Source organism: Schistocerca serialis, chromosome 1, assembly GCF_023864345.2.
Source record: "Schistocerca serialis cubense isolate TAMUIC-IGC-003099 chromosome 1, iqSchSeri2.2, whole genome shotgun sequence".
NCBI classification, from domain to species: domain Eukaryota; kingdom Metazoa; phylum Arthropoda; class Insecta; order Orthoptera; family Acrididae; genus Schistocerca; species Schistocerca serialis.
The window spans coordinates 189,962,473-189,984,910 of NC_064638.1; the positions used below are offsets into that span (position 1 = coordinate 189,962,473).

The window sequence follows — 22,438 nt, forward strand, 5'->3', positions numbered from 1 at the left end:
CGTTGTGATCATTACGCGAGATATATGTGGGCGGTAGTAATATGTTGCCCATCTCTTCCCGGAATGTGCTCTCTCGTAATCTCGATAATAAACCTCTCCGTATTGCGTAACGCCTTTCTTGAAGTGTCCGCCACTGGAGCTTGTTCAGCATCTCCGTAACGCTCTCGCGCTGACTAAATGTCCCCATGACGAATCGCGCTGCTTTTCGCTGGATCATGTCTATCTCTTCTATTAATCCAACCTGGTAAGGGTCCCATACTGATGAGCAATACTCAAGAATCGGACGAACAAGCGTTTTGTAAGCTACTTCTTTCGTCGATGAGTCACATTTTCTTAGAATTCTTCCTATGAATCTCAACCTGGCGCCTGCTTTTCCCACTATTTGTTTTATGTGATCATTCCACTTCAGATCGCTCCGGATAGTAACTCCTAAGTATTTTACGGTCGTTACCGCTTCCAATGATTTACCACCTATGGCATAATCGTACTGGAATGGATTTTTGCCCCTATGTATGCGCATTATATTACATTTATCTACGTTTAGGGGAAGCTGCCAGCTGTCGCACCATGCATTAATCCTCTGCAGGTCCTCCTGGAGTACGTACGAGTCTTCTGATGTTGCTACTTTCTTGTAGACAACCGTGTCATCTGCAAATAGCCTCACGGAGCTACCGATGTTGTCAACTAAGTCATTTATGTATATTGTAAACAATAAAGGTCCTATCACGCTTCCCTGCGGTACTCCCGAAGTTACCTCTACATCTGCAGATTTTGAGCCGTTAAGAATGACATGTTGTGTTCTTTCTTCTAGGAAATCCTGAATCCAATCACAAACCTGGTCCGATATTCCGTAAGCTCGTATTTTTTTCACTAAACGTAAGTGCGGAACCGTATCAAATGCCTTCCTGAAGTCCAGGAATACGGCATCAATCTGCTCGCCAGTGTCTACGGCACTGTGAATTTCTTGGGCAAATAGGGCGAGCTGAGTTTCACATGATCTCTGTTTGCGGAATCCATGTTGGTTATGATGAAGGAGATTTGTATTATCTAAGAACGTCATAATACGAGAACACAAAACATGTTCCATTAATCTACAACAGATTGACGTAAGCGAAATAGGCCTATAATTATTCGCATCTGATTTATGACCCTTCTTGAAAATGGGAACGACTTGCGCTTTCTTCCAGTCGCTAGGTACTTTACGTTCTTCCAGCGATCTACGATAAATTGCTGATAGAAAGGGGGCAAGTTCTTTAGCATAATCACTGTAGAATCTTAAGGGTATCTCGTCTGGTCCGGATGCTTTTCCGCTACTAAGTGATAGCAGTTGTTTTTCAATTCCGATATCGTTTATTTCAATATTTTCCATTTTGGCGTCCGTGCGACGGCTGAAGTCAGGGACCGTGTTACGATTTTCCGCAGTGAAACAGTTTCGGAACACTGAATTCAGTATTTCTGCCTTTCTTCGGTCGTCCTCTGTTTCGGTGCCATCGTGGTCAACGAGTGACTGAATAGGGGATTTAGATCCGCTTACCGATTTTACATATGACCAAAACTTTTTAGGGTTCTTGTTTAGATTGTTTGCCAATGTTTTATGTTCGAATTCGTTGAATGCTTCTCTCATTGCTCTCTTTACGCTCTTTTTCGCTTCGTTCAGCTTTTCCTTATCAGCTATGATTCGACTACTCTTAAACCTATGATGAAGCTTTCTTTGTTTCCGTAGTACCTTTCGTACATGATTGTTATACCACGGTGGATCTTTCCCCTCGCTTTGGACCTTAGTCGGTACGAACTTATCTAAGGCGTACTGGACGATGTTTCTGAATTTTTTCCATTTTTGTTCCACATCCTCTTCCTCAGAAATGAACGTTTGATGGTGGTCACTCAGATATTCTGCGATTTGTGCCCTATCACTCTTGTTAAGCAAATATATTTTCCTTCCTTTCTTGGCATTTCTTATTACACTTGTAGTCATTGATGCAACCACTGACTTATGATCACTGATACCCTCTTCTACATTCACGGAGTCGAAAAGTTCCGGTCTATTTGTTGCTATGAGGTCTAAAACGTTAGCTTCACGAGTTGGTTCTCTAACTATCTGCTCGAAGTAATTCTCGGACAAGGCAGTCAGGATAATGTCACAAGAGTCTCTGTCCCTGGCTCCAGTTCTGATTGTGTGACTATCCCATTCTATACCTGGTAGATTGAAGTCTCCCCCTATTACAATAGTATGATCACGAAACTTCTTCACGACGTTCTGCAGGTTCTCTCTGAGGCGCTCAACTACTACGGTTGCTGATGCAGGTGGTCTATAGAAGCATCCGACTATCATATCTGACCCACCTTTGATACTTAACTTAACCCAGATTATTTCACATTCGCATTCGCTAATAACTTCACTGGATATTATTGAATTCTTTACTGCTATAAATACTCCTCCACCATTGGCGTTTATCCTATCCTTGCGGTATATATTCCATTCTGTGTCTAGGATTTCGTTACTGTTCACTTCCGGTTTTAACCAACTTTCCGTTCCTAATACTATATGCGCACTATTTCCTTCAATAAGAGATACGAATTCAGGAACCTTGCCCTGGATACTCCTGCAGTTTACCAATATTACGTTAAATTTTCCTGTTTTTGGTCTCTGAGGACGGACGTTCTTTATCAACGATGATAATGTCCTCTCTGGTAAGCCGTCAGGTATTTTATCGTTTCGCCCAAGGGGGGGTCCCTCTAACCTAAAAAACCCCCGTGTGCACGCCACACGTACTCTGCTACCCTAGTAGCTGCTTCCGGTGTGTAGTGCACGCCTGACCTGTCTAGGGGGGCCCTACAGTTCTCCACCCAATAACGGAGGTCGATGAATTTGCAACCATTATAGTCGCAGAGTCGTCTGAGCCTCTGGTTTAGACCCTCCACACGGCTCCACACCAGAGGACCGCGATCGACTCTGGGCACTATGCTGCAGATATTAAGCTCAGCTTGCACTCCGCGTGCGATGCTGGTTGTCTTCACCAAATCAGCCAGCCGCCGGAAGGAACCAAGGATGGCCTCAGAACCCAAGCGGCAGGCGTCATTCGTTCCGACATGTGCTACTATCTGCAGCCGGTCACACCCAGTGCGTTCAATAGCTGCCGGAAGGGCCTCCTCCACATTACGGACGAGACCCCCTGGCAAGCACACCGAGTGCACACTGGCATTCTTCCCCGACCTACCCGCTATTTTCCTGAGGGGCTCCATAACCCGCCTAACGTTGGAGCTCCCTATAACTAATAGGCCCGCCCTCTGTGACTGTCGGGACCTTGCCGGAGAATCGGCCACTGGCCCAACAGGCGAGGCATCCTGTGGTGGCTCGGAAACGATGTCATCACCACTAGGAAGCACCCCGTACCTGTTGGGCAGCTGCCACGCGGCCAGATCCCACCTTCGCTTTTCAGCCAGGCACGCGCGAGCCCACCACTGTCCGCCATTCACCCTGGAGTGATGGCTGACCGGTAAGATGCTCACTGCCGGAAGACGCAGCGACATCAGGGGTTCCATGTGATTCCAAGGCCACCGAAGTAGGCATAGGTCTCACCACAGTTGCCCCAACGCCACTACGAGCCGACGCCTGCGCCTCGAGCTCGATGAGCCTAACAGACAAAGCCTCCACCTGCCCCCGAAGAGTGGCCAATTCTCCTTGCGTCCGCTCACAACAACCACAGTCCCTACACATGACTATGTTTACCCTACTCTATACGGTGACAAATTCCCAAGATAATCTTCTGATGAGGTACTCTGATAATCAAGAAACACTCACAGAAGTACGAGACGCGAAAACTACGCTAGGTTTTCCCAGAAAAACTATTTAAAAGCTAAGCGCGGCAAATAAGTACAAAAACGCTTTATACAAACAGTACTCGCTGCTGCTGGTGCTCTCGCTCTGGCTGTCACAAGACAACTGCTGATTCAAGTGACTAGTGGCTAACGGCCGCGAAACAAACAAAAGACGGTTTTAGGGCGCTTTCTGTTCTAAACGATCAAGAAAACACTAAGAAATCTAACACGAAAACTACGTAAAGTTTTATCAAGAACTGTTAGTTACTATGCAGAGCAGATAAACACAAATAGAATCCCTTCCTTAGTGGAAGGTCGTAAACCAAATGCAAAATAAACGCTTTATGCAAACAGTACTCGCTGCTGCTGGTGCTCTCGCTCTGGCTGTCACAAGACAACTCGGATCTTAAACTATTCTTTGTTCTTGGGAGCTGGAGAGGTTACACACAAGGCTGTGTATTCGGCATGGGAGGCTTTGCTGGGTTGCACTCATTGTCACATATGTGGTAATGAGACAGTTTCCTAGGGTTCTAAGGTATTCTTTGTAACTGAAACGCTTTTGCTCGCTTTGAATACAATGTAGCCATTGGGAGCAGCAATGTTCAGCTGAAAAAAGAGAGAGGGGCCACTCACTGTCTTGTCCATCTACCCACAGTGTGTTCACCATACATAGCATCAACGACATTTACGCCATCCTTTGATTTGTTGTAGTACTTTGTTATACTTGCTTTTCGCCACCCTCACAGACCAGTTTCATCATCACACTGCATTGATCAAATAAGTAGTACTGATGTATTTCATTTTGGTACATACAAAAGTAATGTGATATCTTCCTGAATTTCAACCATACTTGAGTACACTTATTTTGAATTTTTCCAATAAATAGACTACTGGAATTTCAGGCCTATTTTTTTAACCTACCAACAATAGTAATATTGTTATTTTAAGTACTGCTTTGACGATTTAAAATCAAATAAAGAAATTGTCTAGTGTCAGATTTCTTCCACACCCTTTTATTCTGTCTACAATATGCATAACAACATTGTCTGCCTTATTACTGACATTGTACGGTCGTTGTGCTTGTGCACCTGCATAGACTCCCTAATATTTTACATATTACTAACACTTTTTAGAACAAGTCACGGTGGAAACCTTGAACCCATACTTGGCAGGTTTATTTGGGATATACATCCTGAACTTGCACTTGCCTCTATGTGGAACGAATATTTCCTCCAAAGTAAAGGTTTTGACGGAGCAAAATATGTACTGCAGTTGGAGAGAAATATATCAAGAATATATCTTATGGCGGAAAGATTATCCTGTGCTTCTCTTTCTTCTCTCATATAGATATTTTCAAACCTGATTTAACGAGTCAAAAATCTCCACATTTTCAATGACGTACTTGCTTGAAAAATTTCTCTTACAGTTTGATCCGTATCCCAAACATCTTGCAGTGCAATGTTACAGCTAAGTAAAGTAGGCTAATATATGACTTCCATTCATCAAAACTTGTCGGCTTACCCATATTTGGATTAGTTGTATGTTTGTTTCGAAGTGATATTGTTGATTCAAGCAATAAATCAATCAATGGACTGATAAAAAATAACAACCATTATTCTAACCATATATGTACATCCATCACAGCTCGAATACTTCCAGGAAAACGCATGATAACTATGTCATGACATCTTGTTGGAACACTTCGTGTGAAACAAGTTTTTCTCCATTGCGTGGCTCTCTTCCTTCCTTTATAAATGCACATAGGTGACGAGCTTGAGTCAGTTATAGGAGTTGTAGTTGAACCAACAACCAGGTGCTTCGGTGCTGGCAGAAGGCTGAAAATCTTCCTCTTCACCACCACTTCTTTCGCTATCACTGTCATAATCATTACTTCTTTTGAAGTGTGGATCCGCATCAGAATCGTCTATTTCATTCCTATCACTGTATAAATTAAGTGCATTTCACTGTATCAAAGATATCCTCATGTCATTTTATATTGTAAACTATTGACAATGATTATTCGGTACTAGGACATCACAAATAGTTAAGAAAATAGCTCAATTATCGGCCGATACCAAAATAACAACAGTGTAAGTTATGACGAGAAAGTACGAACCATCATAATGGAAGAAGTAAAGCCTCCCATAGATGCAATGAAAAATGGCAAAGTGGTAGGTACAGATACGATACCGGGAGAAATACAGAAGTGCTTGAACCAAGATGGAATAAGAGAAATATTGAGATCATGTAATAAAATATATGACAGTGATGAATGGCCTGAGGACTTTCTGACAACAGTTATGATTCCATTACTGAAAAAACAAGGAACCAAGAAATGCAGCGAGCACAGGACAATCAGCCTCATTTCACATGCAGCCAAAGTGATGTTAAGAATAATTAATAAGAGAGTTGAAAAAGTAATGGAGGAGAATCTTGGGGAGGAGCAGTTTGGTTTTAGATGGAATACAGGCACCAGAGATCCAATAGGGCTCCTACGAATCTTGCGAGAAAAGGTTACTGAAAAAGGAAGAGGCCTATATATGTGCTTCATCGATCTAGAAAAGTCATTTCACAATGTCGTTTGGGACAAGCTGGCGACTATAATGAGGGAAAATAGAATGGAATGGAAAACCATAAGACTTGTTAACTCATTATATCTTAATCAAAAAGTTTCAATTAAAGTGATAGGAGGAAGTACAAACTGGACCGGACTAGGAAAAGGAGTAATACAAGGATGCCGTCTGTCACCTACTTTTTTCAACCTCTACTAGGAAAATATGATTGACCAATGCTCATTAAATGATAAATGCGTAGAAATTGGAAGAAGAAAAGTAGGATGTCTGAGGTGCTTATAGCTACAGGGGAAAAAGAATTACAGGATATGGTGGACACCATTGACACTAGCAGAAAAAATATGGAATGAAAATTAACACACATAAACATAAGTAGTGGCACTAGGAGGAAATAAGCAAATAAAAATTATGCTGAATGGAGAAATACAAAGTACAGATGCAAAATTTTAAGTATCTAGGAAGCAGGATAGACTCCGACTGGAAGTGCACCACAGAAATTAAAACAAGGATAGCAATGGCGAAAGAGGCGTTTTATAAGAAAAGGAGAATTTTCTGCTGCGGTTTGGACAGAGAACTCAGGAAGAGACTCATAAAATGTCTTGTGTGGAGTGTTGTTCTATATGGCGCTGAAACATGGACTGTGAGGAAGAAAGACAGAGAAAGGCTGGAGGCTTTTGAGATCTGGACATAGCGGAGAATGGAAAGAATAAGTTAGATGGACAGAGTAAAAAACAGAAAAGACAGTTACTAGATATAATAAAAAGAAGAAAAGGAAATTGGATTGGGCATATATTGAGAAAGAATGACGGAGTGATAAAACAGTTTTAGAAGTTTATGTAGAAGGGAAAATGGAAGCGAGGAAGGATGAGATTCCAGATACTGGGTAACATGATGTGCGGTACAACACACAGCAGCCTTAAGAAGGAAGCAATGGATCGCAGAAAATGGAGAGGCAAAGGAACTGCTAATATAGCAGATAACTGATGATGATGACCAAAATAAAAAAGTGATCGCACTGACAGACCTGCGCGCTTCCTGGAAGACTGTCAAACAGTGACTACCTAAACAAAACGCCAATCACGACGTGAATGGTTTCTCTCCGATGTTTTAGGAAGCTATCAGAGTGCTCGAGTCAAATTGGGAACTAGAAAAATATAAATCCAGTGAAACAAAAACTAGTAAGTCTCACAGACCAAGCCCAATGGTTCTACAATTAACTGGAAACTTTTTCCACTACTTGCACAAATGGTTCAAATGGCTCTGAGTACTATGAGACTTAATTGCTGATGTCATCAGTCCCCTAGAACTTAGAACTACTTAAACCTAACTAACCTAAGGATATCACACACAATCATGCCTGAGGCAGATTCGAACCTGCGACTGTAGCTTTCGCGCGGTTCCAGACTGTAGTGCCTAGAACTGCTCGGCCACCCCAGACGGCACTTGCACAAATCTGATGTTGAAAACTTATTGGTTCAGTTTCAAAATGAAAGAATGCAGAGTTGCGCTAGAGGCAATGCGGATGGCCGGTTGCTGGCAGCTAGTGAGTAATATGTAGTGAATGATATAGTGGTGACTCACTCCGCAGTTGCATCGTCTGAGGGATTCTATTCACGTAAAGAGGAAATTATTAACAAAGGACCAGTTATCGACTGGTGACGACAATGTGTCTCTCTGAGGTGATGCATGTGGGGTAAGTCCAGAGCAAAGGCAGGGTGGGGAGCAAGTGACAAACCTTACCCTCCCACCCTTCGACACACACAGCAGCCAGGTCTACAGACTAAAAATGCTGCACGATTCATTGTAGCGTTCTGGTTGGCAGCATTCTACTGCGTCACATGTTCCTTGATCCAATGCTTTTTTCTCGTACTATAGCAGTGTTTGCCTCCTTAAACACATGCAAAAAATCTTTGGCATTGACATGGTACAGCATAATGCACAAACAGTGTATTAATAAAATATCGAGTCTATACATCTTACCTTTATTTTTCATGTGGGAAACATAAAACCCAAGACCACCATCATCTGACCGATTAGCTTTCGTAACGACTACATACACCTATGCATCTTTGCTGTTGCTGTCCTCATCGTCTGATAGAGAAATTACAATATTATGTATGGATTACTGTCTTACGCCTTTTTCTACGTTCGATCTGGTATTTTCTTACAACATATGGCTCTTCCAATTTAGTGGTGCTATTCATGTGCCATCCTTATTTACCAGTCTGTCTGTCATTGTAAATGATTTATTTTATTCTGTGGCATCTGCTTTTATTTAAGCCTGGACAAGTTTAAGCACTCCGTCTTCAGGCCACGAGTGGCCTACCGGGACCATCCGACCGCCGTGTCATCCTCAGAGGACGATGCGGATAAGAGGGGCGTGGGGCCAGCACACCGCTCTCCTGGTCGTTATGATGGTATTCTTGACCGAAGCCACTACTAATCGGTGTAGTAGCTCCTCAGTTGGCATCACGAGGCTGAGTACACCCCGAAAAATTGCAACAGTGCATGGCGGCGGGACGGCCAATCACCCAAGTGCCGGCCACGCCCAACAACGCTTCTGTGATCTCACGGGAACCGGTGTAACCACTGCGGCAAGGCCGTTGCCCTGGACGACTTTAACGGCATTCTAATGGCAATGTTATTGTAGAACACATATGACTTAGTGGATATGGTTCTCTTACATACTGCATCTTCTGTGGCTTGTTGTGTTCCACTAATTCCAGAAATTCTGCTTTTTGCCTATTCTGTTAAAAATTCGTTTTAATAGTTTTCGATCAGCTCACTGTTTCGTCTCTCCTTGTGGCAACCGTTGGTGCTTATTTAACTATCCAGCATAGAACGGTATATTATGTATTACGAAACAATTACGAGAGCAGACATTTGGTAGCAAATAAGTAAAGAAAAGGTATTTAAATTTATCTGGATTCATTTTCTAATGGTAATAGACTTTTTTTATCTGAAACATCATCAAGGCACTGGGCACAAAACCATTCGTAGAGCTGGCACGAATAATAACTAATCGTCACACATATAATTGTGATGAAGCCACCCTGTGAATCGCTTTATTCACTTGTATCAAGAGGCCCCGCATTGTCACTTTCATTTACAAAGTAAACACGCAGTCTGTATATTAATTCGTGTGCTTGAGATTTCTGCGTAGCTCCTTACACAAAAGTATCCTGCTCTGCACTGCACTAAGCAATTTTCCACACACGGCAATTAACTCAGAGAATTAATGGGATTCAAACATACACACTCAAACTTGAACGAAGCACTCAGCACCACCCAGCAGTGCGGCAACACTGGGACGTCGTCACGTTAACATCTCATGATCCGAATGGCCATTCGTGGGGGCGCGAAGCACGTGCGCCAAGTGCATTTCAGCTGTCAGAACTCGTCTATCGCCGTGCGGAGTTTGTGTGAAGCTTATTATCTGCTCTCTGACGCGCACACTGGAGCGCTCCGTGGTCGGCTAATGCGGCGCTCATGCTCACTACGCCGGCGACGCCGCTGCTCACCTGATGCCGCCGCGGGACGTGTCGTAGTTGAGGAGGCGCGCGCCGTGCCGCCAGGTGATGTAGCCCGCGTGCTGCTGCGCCGCCGGCGCCTGGCTCACCACGCACTTCAGCTCGATGGTGCTGCCCTCCTTGTAGAAGCGGTCCTGCACCGCCGGGTCGCCCCGCTCGTCCACTATCTCAACCCGGGGAACTGGTAGACACAAAACGGACATCAAAGGGCGTCTTCTGTAGTTAGCAACTACGTATGTACGATTTAAATATATCGCACGAAGCAGTTCAGGAAGGCTTTAAAATTATCTGATATTAATCCAGTCACAATTAAAGCAATTCAAAACCTGCATTAAAATTCTATAACGGGAATAAAAACTTTAACTCTTTTGGATTTTAAGTTACAAAGGACTTACGTCAAGGATGCACCCTGTCAAATATGATTCATGAAATATACAGTACTGGACATTAAAATTCCTACACCAAGAAGAAATGCAGTTGATAAACGGGTGTTCACTGGAACTGCGATTACATTTTCACGCAGTTTGGGTACCTAGATCCTTAGAAATCAGTACCCAGAACAACCACCTCTGGCCGTAATAACGGCATTTATACGCCTGGGCATTAAGTCGAACAGAGTTTGGATGGCGTGTACAGGTATAGCTGCTCATGCAGTTTCAACACGATACCACAGTTCATAAAGCGTAGGTACTGACGTATTGTGACGAGCCAGTAGTTCAGCCACCACTGACCAGACGTTTTCAGTTGCTGAGAGATCTGGAGAATGTGCTGGCAAGGGCAGCAGTCGAACATATTCTGTATCCAGAAAGACCCGTACAGGACCTGCAACATGCGGTAGTGCATTATCCTTCAGAAATGTACGATTTCGCAGGGGTCGAATGAAGGGTAGAGCCACGGATCGTAACACATCTGAAATGTAACGTACACTCTTCAAAGTGCCGTCATTGCGAACAAGAGGTGACCGAGACGTGTAACCAATGGCACCCCTTACCATCACGCCGGGTGCTTCGCCAGTATGACGATGATGAATACACGCTTCCAATGTGCGTCCACTGCGATGTCGCCAAACACGGATGCGACCATCATGATGCTGTAAGCAGAAACTGGATACATCCGTAAAAATGACGTTTTGCCATTCGTGCACCCCCCATGAACCATGGACCTTGCCGTTGATGTGGAGGCTTACATGCATCAACGATACAGATAGCCGTACTGTAGGTGCAACCGCAACAGAGGGGTATCTGTTGAGCGACCAGACAAAGGTGTGTTTCCTGAAGAGGGGCAGCAACCTTTTCAGTAGTTGCAGGGGCAACAGTCTGGATGATTGACTAATGTGGCCTTGTAACACTAACGAAAATAGCCTTGCTGTTCTGGTACTGCGAACGGCTGAAAGCAAGGGGAAACTACAGCCGTAATTTTTCCCGAGGACATGCAGCTTTACTGTATGATTAAATAATGATGGCGTGCTCTTGGGTAAAATATTCCGGAGGTAAAATAGTTCCCCATAAGGATCTCCGGGCGGGGACTACTCAAGCGGACGTCGTTATCAGGAGAAAGAACACTGGCCTTCAATGGAGCGTGGAATGTCAGATCCCTTAATCGGACAGGTAGGTTAGAAAATTTAAAATGGATAGGTTAAAGTTAGATATAGCAGTAATTAGTGAAGTTCGGTTGCAGGAAGAACAAGACTTTTGGTTAGGTGAATACAGAGTAATCAATACAAAACCAATAGGGGTAATGCATGAGTAGATTTATTAATGAATAAAAATATAGGTGTACGGGTAAGCTACTACAAACAACAGAGTCAACGCATTATTCTGGCCAAGATAGATACGAAGCCCACGTCTACTACAGTAGTACAAGTTCATATGCCAACTAGCTCTGCAGATGACGAACAAATTGATGATATGTATGAGGAGATAAAAGAAATTATTCAGGTAGTGAAGGGAGACGAAAATTTAATAGTCACGGGTGACTGGAATTTTAGAGTAGGAGAAGGCAGAGAAGGAAACATAGTAGGTGAATATGGATTGGGGCTGAGAAAAGTAAGAGGCAGCCGCATGGTAGAATTTTGCGCAGATCGTAACTTAATCATAGCTAACACTAGGTTCAAGAATCATGAAAGATGGTTGTATACATGGAAGAACTCTGGAGATACTAAAGGGTGTCACATAGATTATGTAATGGTAAGACAGAGATTTCGGAACAAGGTTTTAAATTGTAATACATTTCCAGGGGCAGATGTGGACTCTGACCACAATCTATTGGTTATGAACTGTAGACTAAGACTGAAGAAACTGAAAAAAGGTGGGAATTTAGGGAGATGGGACTTGGATAACCTGAAAGAACCAGAGGTTGTACAGAGTTTCAGGGAGAGCATAAGGGAACAATTGACAGGAATAGGGGAAAGAAATACAGTAGAAGAAGAATGGGTAGCTTTGAGGGATGAAATAGTGAAGGCAGCAGAGGATCAAATAGGTAAAAAGACGAGGGCTAGTAGAAACCCTCGGGTAACAGAAGAAATATTGAATTTAAGTGATGAAAGAAGAAAATATAAAAATGCAGTAAATGAAGCAGGCAAAAAGGAATACAAACGTCTGAAAAATGATATCGACAGGAAGTGCAAAATGGCTAAGCAGGGATGGCTAGAGGACAAATGTAAGGATGTAGAGGCTTATCTCACTAGTGGAAAGATAGATACTGCCAACAGGAAAATAAGAGAGAGACCTTGGGAGAACGGAGAACCACGTGCATGAAAATCAAGAGCTTTGATGGAAACCCAGTTCTAAGCTAAGAAGGGAAAGCAGGAAGGTGGAAGGAGTATATAGAGTGTCTATCCTACGGCGATGTACTGGAGGACGACAATATGGAAATGGAAGAGGATGTAGATGAAGATGAAATGGGAGATATGATACTGCATGAAGAGTTTGACAGAGCACTGAAAGACCTGAGTCGAAATTAGGCCCCTGGAGTAGACAACATTCCATTAGATCTACTGACAGCCTCGTGAGAGCCAGTCCTGACAAAACTCTACCATCTGGTGAGCAAGATGTATGAGACAGGCGAAATACCCTGCGACATCAAGAAGAATATAATAATTCCAATCCCAAAGAAAGCAGGCGTTGACAGATGTGAAAAATACCGAACTATCACTTAACAAGTCACAGCTGCAAAATACTAACGTGAATTCTTTACAGACGAATGTTTGGATTCCGTAGAAATGTTGGAACACGTGAGGCAATACTGACCCTACGACTTATCTTAGAAGAAAGATTAAGGAAAGGCAAACCTACGTTTCTAACATTTGTTGACTTAGAGAAAGCTTCTGAAAATGTTGATTGGAATACTCTCCTTCAAATTCTGAAGATGCCAGGGGCAAAATACAGGGAGCGAAAGGCTATTTACAATTTGATCAGAAAGCGGATGGCAGTTATAAGAGTCGAGGGGTATGAAAGGGAAGCAGTGGTTGCGAAGGGAGTGAGACAGGGTTGTAGCCTATCGCCGATGTTATTCAATCTGTATATTGAGCAAGCAATAAAGGAAACAAAAGAAAAGTTCGGAGTAGGTATTAAACTACATGGAGAAGAAATAAAAACTTTGAGGTTCGCCGATGACATTGTAAATCTGTCAGACACAGCAAAGGACTTGGAAGAGCAGCTGAACGGAATGGACAGTGTCTTTTAAGGAGGGTATAAGATGAACATCAACTAAAGCAAATCGATTATAATGGAATGTAGTCTAATTAAATTGGGTGATTCTGAGGGAATTAGATTACGAAATGAGACACTTAAAGTAGTAAAGGAATTTTGCTATTTGGGGAGAAAAATAACTGATGATTGTCGAAGTAGAGAGGATATAAAATGTAGAATGGCAATGGCAAGGAAATCGTTTCTGAAGAAGAAAAATTTGTTCGAGTAAAGATTTAAATGTCAGAACGTCGTTTCTGAAAGTATATGTATGGACTGTAGCCGTGTATGGAAGTGAGACGTGGACGATAAATAGTTTAGACAAGAAGAGAAAAGAAGCTTTCGAAATATGGTGCTACAGAGGAGTGCTGAAGATTAGATGGATAGATCAAATAACTAATGAGGAGGTATCGAATAGAATTGGGGAGAAGAGGAGCTTGTGGCACAACTTGACTGGAAGAAGGGGCCGGTTGGTAGGACATGCTCTCAGACATCGAGGGTTTACCAATTTAGTATTGGAGGGCAGCGGGGAGGGTAAAAATCGTAGAGGAAGAGATGAATACACTAAGCAGATTCAGAAGGATGTAGGTACCAGTAAGTGCTGGGAGATGAAGAAGCTTGCACAGGATAGAGTAGCATGGAGAGCTGCATCCAACCAGTCTCAGGACTGAAGACCATAACAACAACAACAAAGTTCGTCGTGGAGTACACTAACACAGGCGCTCCTGTGTATGATGCAGCGTCAAGAGTAACCGCAGTCATGGTCTCCGAGCTGATAGTCCTTATTGCTGCAAACGTCGTCTAACTGTTCGAGCAGATGATTTACAAACGTCCCCATCTTTTGAGTCATAGATCGCGACATGGCTGCACGATCCGTGACAGCCATGCGGATAAGATGCCTGTTATCTCGACTGCTAGTGATAGGAGGCCTTTGCGATCGAGCACGGCGTTCCGTATTACCCTCCTGAACCGATCGAATCCGTATTCTGCAAACAGTCATTGGATCTAGACCAACGCGAGCAGCAATGTCGCGATACGATAAACCGCACTCGCGATAGGCTACAATCCGACATTCATCAAAGTCCGAAACGTGATGGTACGCATTCCTCCTACTTACACGAGGCATCAGAACAACGTTTCATCAGGCAACGCCAGTCAACTGCTGTTTGTGTATGAGAAATCGGTTGGAAACTTCCCTCATATCAGCACATTGTAGGTGTCGCCACCGGCGCCAACCTTGTGTGAATGCTCAGAAAACTCAATCATTTGCATATCACAGCATCTTCTTCCTGTCGGTTAAATTTCGTGTCTGTAGCACATCATCTTCGTGGTGTAGCAATTTTAATGGCCAGTAGTGTATGTTGAGGAAACTTTTGAAAATTTAAAAACACGAGTAAGTTAGGATCCCAACTGCACATGTTGCTGCAGTTTGACAACGAATTATATAAACTATCCCCTTTGATTGTAGCTAAGCCTTGTCTTTACACTATCCTTCCTTCCAGTAACAGTAGTCACTTTAGACATGCAGGAGAAGTGTGCAGTCTGCAACGTGGAAAATTAGGTACTGGCAGGAGTAGAGCACTGAGTCCCGTGCGAAGGGGAAAGATCACAGTGCAGTGTCCTGATCTTGTGGATAGTTTTAATCTGCAGGAAGTTTCAATGAAAAGGCTTCAACTTTTATGGACATTTGGAGATGGCCTGCAGTGATATCTGGGAGGGAAAGGGTGACATGTGAAGTCATCAGCTAGGAAATGGATGCGGCTAGTTTCGTTATTGATGTATTAACTTTGTTAGTCATTTTACTATCACCAAGTTGTGCTAGATAATTACTTTTAACTATTACTCCACTTGCAGATTGTTTCATATAATTTTTAAATCGACCACCTTCGGGGAAATGTCATCATATTTAATAACAGTCGAACCGAAAGAAGAAGAAGTCATACAGTAATCAACATAGGAAAAAGAGTGGAACGGAGAATGGGTACCACAGGGGGAAAGGAAAAGGTGGTGATGACTGTGCATATGGATGCAGATACTAATGGTCGTGTCCTGATCTTCTGCATAGTTTTAATCTGCAGTAAGTTTCAATGAAAAGGCTGCAACTTTGATGGACATTTTGAGATGGATTTATGGACAGGTAAGGACAAATGGAGCGTGAAAACCAAACTAGATGTACGATCATCAGTTACTGGAAAAATTAAATATATTGAAAAACTGGCGATAGTAATAATAAGTTAATATTTTTTCTATTAAGCTATTACAAGTTGCACCTACAATGTTCTTATACATGCACCTATAACAGTTGGTGGATTTACTTCTCTAATACCTACAGCTGTTCTAAATCTTCTCCAAAATTCAATGCACAAAGTATCCTCGAACTCCTGGAATCCAGGCCTACTGGTGCCCCTGCATCGCCACATCCCACCATGTTCACATCACCAATCGCTCCACGTACATTCTCAATGGACGTTAAGCCCCATTCCACACCCAGATAACGCAATCATTTCTGGTGTCTGTCTGCACTCTGAGATGTAACATATCATAATCTTCCACGGCCAACCAAGGCTCACACTCACCATTTTGCTACACAACTGGGGTCCTACACGCCTCCTTCCACATACATCTCATTTCATGGCTCTCCTCAATTGTCATTACAGATTTCAACATAAATAAACATTTAATCAGTACCAGTTCATGATTAATATTATAGTTTCTGTCTCTATCGAAGCATTATGCAGGTTGTTCAAAAATTCTGAGGTCAAACTGACAGATATGATGACAGAGGCATCAACAGATATATTTGGCTAAGAAAAATGAAGCAAAAAATGCAATTGGGTTGTACAGATTATCCATTTCAATTGGTGTGACTGAGAACAGAACAACGTTAAACGTGTTTCAGTCCTTTAATGTTCATATCACTGTTACAATAAATTTTAAAAAAAAGCTGAATAAACATCGGCGCAAAACCTGTTTCTGTGTACCGGGGCCTACATTGTGGCTTGTTTGGTATATGTGTGGGTTCTGCAAGAATTATTACAAGTAATTGATCTACCGAGCCTATAGGGCTATAATTCACATCGATTCTCATTTAGTTATAGCCAAATAATTCTTACTGGATGAGCTCCAGCCAGCTTGCACGCCGTGTGTAGCGTTCCACGTCATATATTGCGACCCATCAATCAGGCACTACAGACCTGCAGGCTGTTCAGTAAGTCAATACGATCGTCAGGACGTCCCGAAATTATGTAACTATATTTTTTGTATAGAAGTTAGAAGAAGCACTCTTTGTTCATATCCTTCACCAAAGACGTTCTTATGCATGTTTAGTGCTCTGAGTGTTGCCAACACCTTGTTACTTAACGAAATATATTTCGCTGAGCATGGAATATTTGAACACACTATGTATTTATTATTGTTCCGTGAAAACACAGGTAAAAGATAACTTGGCTTTTGCAGCAAGCGCAGCCCCTCCTCCCGTCTTCCTCAACGTATTGGTGAAGGTGAAAAACACATAAATCGGGAAAAACTTATAGATTATCTGCTCTCGATTATGGAAATGACATATAATTTTTGTTTCAAAAAATCTATCACTCCCTCCAAATTATCCAAATCCAATTGAGCATATTTTTAGCCTGTTGTATATTAATCTGTTACCAGTTCATCACATGCACCTCACTTTGCTACCTATATACGTCTCAGAAACTAGCAAATATCAAATACACTGCCATTACCCTCAAAAAGTATTCGGAATTTAAATACCCTGCCTCGCCTACACGTCTTTGGTACGATATCGGAAGATTGTACTGCAACAGACCCTAAAGTTTCCCAGATCCCTAAAATTGACGGACTTAAATCGTTTCTGTTTCCCACAATCTTTCTCCACATCTGTATATCCTTTTCTTCCTTCGCTTTCCTTTCTTTTCCACTTCATTTTATCCCCCCTGACAAGAAGGCTCATTATCGACCCACATATAGACATACTTACCTCCAATCCACAATCATTCTGTAAAAATGAGTCTGCTCTGCACACAATCGTCCCTAACTGTTTCTCCTGTCGTGTAAGCCATGTTAACTATCAAAAAACTAATCATTTCATACCTGATGTAATAATATTGAGGTATAAGTCGTTATGATGGACGCATCATATCAGAAACGAAAATGTCAGCATGATAACTTCAAAGCTATTAAAATAATCATTTCTTAAATCTATGTGAGACATAAATAATATATTGTTAATTGATATACGTTAAAACCATTAGGTTTTACAAAATATTCTTCATCCGGAAAATGGCATGGTTACTATGGACAATGCGAATTATAGAACTGAGTATCTATTTTTGCTTGAACTAGTTGAAAATTATATACTTCCAATTATCATCTGCATACAACTCTTCTCTCTGGTTTCTATAATTTTGTTACTTTAATTCCTACGTGTCATAAATATTTTTGTTGTCCATCCAATTTGGGTGTTATTGCAGCTAACTGGTTCTGCACTAATTAATTAATGATATATCGAAAAATGAGGTATCAGATGAGAGAGAAAAGGTTTTCGTCAAATTTCATTATACGGTGTAACCAAACTGAATGAGTTTCAATTAGTGGTTTCCATGACTTTTGTTGAAGAACATATTAGATTCTTGTTTGACTCGTAAATTATCTCTTATGTATTATATTGTAGACTGTCGTATATGATTTACGCTTTCAAAATTTAATGTAATTGCGTGCAAACGTTGATATTCTTGTATGATTCAGTTGTTGTTTCCTTTCTTTAACTGCGAAAGTCATTTTACTCAGTTTCTCTAATTGTGTCTCCCCATACATCTAGAGGTTTATAATGCATTCTCGCATGTGTAGATAATTTCGTTTTCGTTTATGGAAATGAGGCCGTTAACAATACAATTTATTGTCTCCTACAATTTCCTCACTAAGTTTCCTCCAAACACTAGCCTGGAATTTGTTAATAGAACCGTGTGAACACAAAGGAAAAGTAGCGTTGACAATAACTTTAATTTTCTCTTTGGTATGGGAGAAACTCGGAAGAACACAGTTCGTTTGGGCTACGGTTGCTGAATTATGCTATTTAGTCATAAACTGAAATAATTGTGCTCGAAACCTGTAATCCATATCACGCTGATACTTTCAGGTTAACAGCAAACATGTAGCAGAAATAAATAACAACATTAAATAAATAAATGAATGTATAGAGTAGAGAGAGTAATAAATTTTTTAGGCTGTACTCTGTTTCCATGACTTAGTAATGAATGCATACGAAACATCGAAGTAGAGATAAACAATTTACGCTGAAACAGTCCTATTGCTGTGCAGTGGAATACTCATCGAGTAATTCACCGCGAAAATGAGGTCAGTGGCTGCCATGCTAAACATTACTAGTAAGGAATCTACATCTACATCTACATTTATACTCCACAAACCACCCAAGGGTGTGTGGTGGAGGACACTTTAAGTGCCACTGTCATTACCTACCCTTTCCTGTTTCAGTCGCATATGGTTCGCGGGAAGAATGGTTGCCGGAAAGCCTCCGTGCGCGTTCGAATCTCTCTAATTTTACATTCGTGATCTCCTCGGGAGGTATAAGTAGGGGGAAGCAATATATTCGATACCTCATCCAGAAACGCACCCTCTCAAAACCTGGACAGCAAGTTCCACCACGATGAAGAGCGCCTCTCCTGCAGAGTCTGCCAGTTGAGTTTGCTAAACATCTCCGTAACACTATCACGCTTACCAAATAGCCCTGTGACTGTCCACTAACGAAGAGTTTTGTGTAATACACAACATGACAAACGAAGTGAAGCGCCCCGACGGTAAGAAATAACCGATGTGAAAGTTCACTGTTTGGGAGGACATGTGATGTTATTTGGGTGATTACGATATCGAGCCAAATTCACAAATAAATTGGCAGTATGAATCCAGATATCTATATAGCGTTGCATCTCCACAGACGTCCGTGGATACACTGTTTCATTCATAAAACTTCTGTATCTTCTCCTGAGAAAGCTGACCCGCACCAGTTGTAACTGGTCTTTGATATCCTCGATACTTGCAATGGGACGTATGTGATGTCATAGCTGGTCCCACAAATGTTGTATGTGGGAAATTTCTGTGGTTCTTGCTGGCAATGGGAGTAGCTCAATATCAAGCGGAAACTTGACAGAGACACGTGACATGTGTGGAAGTGCATTGTCGAGCTGAAAGATGGCTCCATGAGGGGTCTGGATGTCCGCAACATGTTATTGTGTCCTTAGAATTCCCTCAGTCACCATCAGCTATGGTCTGAAGTCATACTCGATGTCTTTCCACACCATAACGACAGGAGTAACATCGCTGTGCATTTCGAAAACCTTGCAATAATGTGGCCTCTTGAAAGGTTATCCCCATACTCGATGAAAGTATTCCCCTGGGATTGTGCAGGACTGTGAATAATCGCTGGACACAATACGACGCCATTCACCAGCAGTCCATGATTCCTGGTCACGCCACAATTCCATACGCAACAGTTTGTCTTGCGGTGTTAATGGCAGCTTACACCTGGCATAATAATGTCCTGTTTCTGCAGCTTCTAGCCTCGGATCAGATGACACAAAACGTTGCAAGTTGTCCATTACTTGATCTCGGATGGCAGGCGCAGATGTGAAGACCTCCCTTATGATTGTCTCATGTGATCGATCGTAACCTTCAACACAAATATGCATCTCCGCATCCGAATGCCACACAATTGGAGATTATGTCTACAAGTGAAACAGCAACAAACCACAAGTTTGCTTTAACAAGGTTTATTTGGATCAGACCAGGAGGTAGTTACGCAAAAAAAGAAATGAGGTAACACTAACGTGGGCGGAGCTTGTTAGTACGAATTTCTGCCGCTAGAGCGCAACTCATTACCAGTTCAATGACGCCTGTGTTGTGGACTTGGCTTGTTCTGTTCATCAGCAGTGATGGTATTTTCTGACGGCAGGTTTAAGTGAACAGCGTGCAGCTGCGAAATTTTGTTTTTTACTGGTTAAAATAGCTTCTGAAGCTGTTGTAATGTTGGAAGCATGCGAGTGGGTTGCTCGGTTTAAATGTCGTTTGATGAAAAACCTCGTTCTGGACGCCCATCAACTGCCAGAATCGACGAATATATTGAAAAAAATCGAGAGCGTGTGCTCACAGACCATCGACAGACAATTGATTAACTGTCAGAGATTAGTGGTTTGTCTTGGAACTCGGTTCAGCGAATTTTAACGGAATATTTGGGAATGAAGAGGGCAGATGCCAACGCACCTGTACACACAACTATTCATGTTAGACAACTTTTGGCTAAAAATGGCATGGCTCCGCTGCTCCAAGCACCTTGTTCGCCTGACGTGACTCCGTGCCGATTTTTCTAATATCCGCGCATGAAAATGGGCATGAAAGGACACCAATTTGGTAACACTGAAGAAGTAAGGACAAAACGAAGGAGGAACTGTCAGCCATTTCTAAAGATGACAACAAAAAGTGTTTCGAACAGTAGAAGCACCGGCGGGACTAATGTTTTCGTTGCAACGGAGAGTATTTTCACGGGGATAAGGCTATTTTGTAAACAAATACAAAATGTATAGCCTTTAAAAAATAATTCCAGTTGTTTTTTGGGTACTCTCTCGTATGGCTAGTTTCGGATGTTTCTTCTGCAAATCCCTCGTCAGATGGTTGTTACACGTTTCATTTCGTTTGTCGTTGGGGCCTCGTTTTGTATCCGTTATTGATTATCTGCGCTAAGACAGAAAGAAAGAAAACAAAAAGCTTTCCGTCTGTTCTACTGCAGCAAACCTGTAACGGATACAAAACGAGACCCCAGCAACAAAACAAAACGAAGCGTTGACAACCATCTGAAGTGGCATTTGCATGTCCTTCACAGTGATCATTCGACATCCCATGCTGTTCACCCTACTTGTAGGCTGTACTACGCATGGTAACAACACTAAAACTGAACAGTGCTAATGCACTTTGCTGGCCGTTCTAGTGCCGTAGACAGTTGCAACTCTAATCATTTATATACCCACGTGTACGTGTAGCAAGTTACATTGATGTCCGACCATGTCATCTGATTGCTTCCCTTTTTTGTTTTTACAAGAATGCGTGTGCCACGTTTTACACGAAACACAAAAGTTAAAGCCATGAAGGCTGGATCTGCTAAATGTTTTCCTAAGGGAATACTATTAAGTAGTCACGCTACAGCTTTCGTAGAGTATCACCGGCGTTTGTAAGAGCGAGTATCTCTTTCTTTTTTTTTTTTTTTTTGACATATTTACATTGTGGATAGCGCGTTTCTGCTGATATACATGAACACATTTCCAAGCGAAAGTTTTATTTTCAGTCAGCGAACAGTTCTCTACCTGCTTACTGTTTCCGTATGTTTCACAAGTGACTGCTATTTTTCATACGAAACTACTCCTGGCACTTGACCTCGGTGGAGGACCGAGAAGAGCCTCCACACATGGAATGTCTGTTTACAGATTGACATGGTGCACAGTGGTCCTTCTGTCCAGAAAAATTTGACGGCTGATTCACACTATAAACATCTCGACCAGAATTGTTCAGCTTTCTACAGCAGGTCATTACGCCATCTTCTTCACTGCTAAAAGTAACCGTAGAGTATACATCAACATGCTATAGCTCGAAGTTTACCATTAACACAGAGAAACGTCAAAAAACGAAGAACCTGCAACAGATATAAAATGGAGCATCCCTTGTATCCGCCATCTAAGATGTCAACGCCAACAAATAAATTGACATATTCTACGAATAATCCAAAGAATTGAAAATTTAAAACTACAGATTCTGTCAAAAA

The 22,438-nt window shown here is 42.1% G+C and overlaps 1 protein-coding gene across 1 annotated transcript in view; it reads right to left on the reverse strand.

The window, feature by feature from the left end:
- Window positions 1-22,438, reverse strand: part of LOC126457186 (irregular chiasm C-roughest protein-like) — a 479,812-nt gene that overhangs the window by 53,087 nt on the left and 404,287 nt on the right. Inside the window, exon 5 of the mRNA XM_050093278.1 lies at window positions 9,914-10,103. Coding sequence (XP_049949235.1) covers window positions 9,914-10,103 — 190 coding nt within the window. The remainder of the gene's footprint in view (window positions 1-9,913; window positions 10,104-22,438) is intronic.